Source organism: Pithys albifrons, chromosome 7, assembly GCF_047495875.1.
Source record: "Pithys albifrons albifrons isolate INPA30051 chromosome 7, PitAlb_v1, whole genome shotgun sequence".
Classification (NCBI taxonomy): Eukaryota; Metazoa; Chordata; class Aves; order Passeriformes; family Thamnophilidae; genus Pithys; species Pithys albifrons.
In genome coordinates, this window is record NC_092464.1 from 18,812,246 (window position 1) to 18,816,223 (window position 3,978).

General features: G+C 63.1%; 1 protein-coding gene across 1 annotated transcript; it reads right to left on the minus strand.

The window, feature by feature from the left end:
* Nucleotides 1–1,489: 1,489 nt before the first annotated feature.
* On the minus strand, nucleotides 1,490–2,434 carry PTF1A (pancreas associated transcription factor 1a). Its single transcript, XM_071560416.1, has 2 exons — nucleotides 1,810–2,434; nucleotides 1,490–1,692 (listed from the first exon to the last, which is right to left on the minus strand). Exons 1-2 carry the CDS (start codon nucleotides 2,432–2,434, stop codon nucleotides 1,490–1,492), a joined length of 828 nt encoding a protein of 275 aa, XP_071416517.1.
* Between the last annotated feature and the right edge of the window lie 1,544 nt (nucleotides 2,435–3,978).

Below are 3,978 nucleotides of genomic sequence, written 5' to 3' on the forward strand. Positions count from 1 at the left end.
TAATGCAATTAGCATGCATGCAACATATTGCTCCCACTTTGCGGCAGCTTTGAAAAAAAAAAAGGGAGGGAGAGGGAGAGATGTACTGTATATGATGAGTTATAATTATATCTTGGCTCACCCGGGCCGTTCCCATCCGCCTGGGCAGGGAGTGGGGACAGCTCTGCTCCGGCCGTGGGCCCGGCCGGGCATCTGGGACTCTGCCGGGGGCCGAGCCGTCGAGGCTGAGCCGCGGGTGCCACGGGAAAATTAGCACCTGCGGCGCCAGGCCGAGCCCCCCGCCCCAGCCCCGGGCTGCCCCCCTCTCCACCCCTGCCGGGAGCACTTGCAGCCCCCGGCCCGCCCGGCCCCTGCCGCCCCCACCCCTCATCCCCGGGCAGGTGCAGCACAGCCGTCACCTCCGCAGCCGGGCACGATGAGCTAGGGCTACCAGAGCGATTCTGCCACCAGTTGCACGATGGATTTGCCATTCCCCTGCCCCTTCCTTCCCCGGTCCCAGCGGCATCCCCAGGGCGAGAAGTGCGGGGGCTGTTTCCCTGGTGCGGCCGGTGCAAGAACCGCGGAAGGCTGGGGACAACAGGATGCCGGCGCGGGGACACATAGCGGCAGGGACCAAGCCTGCCCGACCCCCAGCCTAGTTCTTCCCTCCCCGGAACTTTTGGGAACAGCTTTGCGGGGCTCCAGACAGCGCGCCCATTCCCATGGCGGGGGAATCGGGGGTACATGGCGGCGGCGGGGGACACACACCCTCGCAAGGTGGTGTTGGGGGCTCGGGTCTTTCAGCTGGAAACCACAAGCAGTGCAGCGGCACTGAAAGGCAGGGACCTCCTAGAGATAGACAAAGACATCAGTTGGAAGCACTTCAGGAGAGGACGTCAAAGGGGTGGAGAGAAGGGGAAAGTATGCCCCCTCCCGTCCCTGTACCCCCGGCTCTATAAGAGCAGCCCGAGCCGGCGACAGGGTAGAGTACGACCAGGATCTGAGCCGAGGGTAACACTGGGTCCCGGGGCTCACGCCGCCGGGTAGGGCGTTCACTGCAGGGCTTCCTTGGGATATGGGGGGGCTCTCGGCAGCCGCTTCCCACAAATATACTGCTCCGCAAGGTACAATTCGGGTTTATTATTAACAAACACAGGAAGAGTCCACGTGCGGCAATAAATTATTTTCACAGGTTCTGGCATATTTCCCTTTCCCTCAATGTCCCCCTCCCCCCAAAAAACCCCAAACCCCAGAAACAAACAAACAAACAAAAACAACAAAAAAGGTGCTGGTAGAATAAACCTATTGCATATCTTTAAAAAATCAAGATAAATTATATAAATTATATATTCAAACCAGACGATTCTACCTCATTATCACTACTCCGTAATAAATAGATAAATAAAGTTGATTGCCCTTAGAGTCTGAATCTTAAATTACATTTACAATACAGGTCTCTACATACAGCATGTACAGAGCGGGCAGGGGCGGGGACCACCCGCGCGGTGCCTCACGCCACGAAGTCAAAGGGGGGCTCGTTCTCGATGTTGTTGACGGAGGGTTTGTTGTTCACCTTCCGCGGGTCCTCGGGGGTCCACACTTTGGCTGTCCGGATGATGTTTTGTTCCTTGAGCTGCTTTTCATCAGTCCACGACAGCGAGTGACCGGCCAGAGGGGGGAGTCCGTAGTCGGGGTCGCTCGGGGAGGGAGATCCTGGGAGACAGGGAGGGAGAAAGGAAGGCAGGGGTTTATTGCTGGGACCGACATTCCTGCAGATCGCGGATTCGGGCCGCGACGGGCCGTACCGGGCCGTGCCGGTTCGCCACTTACTTGTGCCGCGGTGGCAGATGATGATTTTCTTGGGCTGGCTGGAGCTCTCGCTGCTGGCGCTGCGCAGAGGCAGGTCGGACTGTACCAGGTCGCTGAGGAAGTTGATATAGCCGATGGCCAGGCGCAGCGTGTCCACCTTGGAGAGGCGCTTCTCGTAGGGCAGGGTGGGGATGTGCGAGCGCAGCCCCTCGAAGGCGTCGTTGATGGACTGCATCCGCCGCCGCTCTCGCACATTGGCGGCCTGGCGGAGCTGCTGCAGCTCCGCCTCGGAGCGCACCCGCCGCCGCCGCTTGGCCGAGCCCAGCGCCTGGAGCCGCCCCCCGGGGGACAGCAGCGCCGCTCCCGCCGCCCCGCAGCACTCGTAGGCGAAACCGGGCGAGGCAGGCGACGGCGGGAAGGCGGCGGCCGGAGCTGAGCAGCGGTAGCCGCCCTCAGGGTCGCCACCGTCGCGGTAGTATTCCTGCAGCTGTCGGCTGAGGAAGTCCACGTCCGGCTCCAGCAGCCCATCGGCGGCCAGAGCATCCTTCGGGGGCGGCTCGGAGAAGAAGTCCTCCTCGTCGAAGTATGGGGGCGAGGAGAAGGAGTCCAGCCCCCCAGGGAAGTGCTCCAGCAGCACAGCCTCCATGCTACGCCCGGCCCCGGGCGCGGACGGGACGGGGCGGGACGGGGCAGGGGGTCAGCCCCGAGGGGACGCGCCCGCTGCCGCTGTCGCCGGCCCGCTCTCCGAGCCTCCCAGGCAGTGGCGGGGCCCCCGCCCCTGCCCTGCCCTGCCCGCCCGTGGGTGGCGGGAGGCCGGGCCGCTCAGCCGCTGTCCCGGGAGGAGGCCGGAGCCGCCGGAGCCGCTGGCGCCGCGGGCCGGCACGCGAGTGGTCTTATAACGACATCCCCGGGCGCGTGCCGCCGGCCGCCGCCGCCAGCCAATCAGTGCGCGCCTGGGGGGGCCGCGCCCCCCGTCGGGGGGACACCGCGGTGCTCCCGAGGGCCGGGGGGCGGCGCCGGGACCAGGCGCGGGGGGAGCAGGCGGGCCCCGACGGTGCCCCCGGCCGGGCCCGACGCCGCCGCTCGGACCGGGGCTCCCCGCACGTCGAGCGAGAGCAGCCGCGGTCCGCCTCGGCACCTCTCCTCGGGAGCCGCCTAGCATAAACGCGCGCCTTGGCGGTGACGGGCACGGCCTCTCTTCCCGGCACCGGAAGGCGCCACCCCCCCGCATCTCGCCCCTAGCGCTTTCCCCGCTTCCCCGGGACTGCCAGTCCCTACCGCCAGCAGAGCCGCAGTCGGAGCAGGCGAATCGATGGCGCGAGGTTTTTCGCGGCATTCGAACTGAAGTCAATTCTATCGTAACACCAAAGCACATCACGGCAGCTCTTGCGCCCGGCCATGCATCGATTTTGATCTCATCGGACCCTGTTGCGTTTTTCCTTTTCCCACTCCCATTGCCCTCTTTGGACAAGCTTGCTCGGTGGAGGCTTGTTAATAATTCCCTAACTGACTCTCACTGATTAAAGCCTTAAAAATTCTCACTGGGGTGAAATGGATTACTCGACAGATTAGGAGAGGATTATCTCTGCCATTAGCGCTGCAATAGTTTGTCCGTCAGAGTCTGTCGAGGTTTATCGAAAGTGACTTTCCAGTGTGCCATCAGCGCGGGCAGAGATCAAACTCCGAGTGGAAACGGACCAGGCTCTATCAGCAGAGCAAGACAGGGCCAGGTCCAGGAAAGTAATAAATGACTCGACTTCAAAGCCGCTGACATCGCCGTGATAACGGCAGGAAAACGCGTAAGTCACGGGATGGAACAAAGAGCTTTGCAAGCACATCTTGGGAAGTCCCGCTTGCAGACGAACCTCGCGAAAAAACGAGAAGGGAAGGCGGAGACTTCTGTGCGAAGCCAGGAACGCGCCCACGCGTGGCCGGGGGATCGCCGTCACTCGTCCCAGAACCGAGAAACTGAGGCAGTCTCCCCACAGGGGAACGATGCAACAGAGATGCTGCTCCCAGCCACATCACGTCCAGCCGGCGAGTGGGAGCAGGTGCTTCGGCAGAGGTTGGGATGAGTGCATTCGGCCTCCTGTTTCCGTACACCGCGCCCGCCGTCCTTTAACCTCGCACCATGCACCTCTGTTCTGGCTCCCCGTAGTGCTGCGGCGGGCCTCTGACAATGCCTCTGCC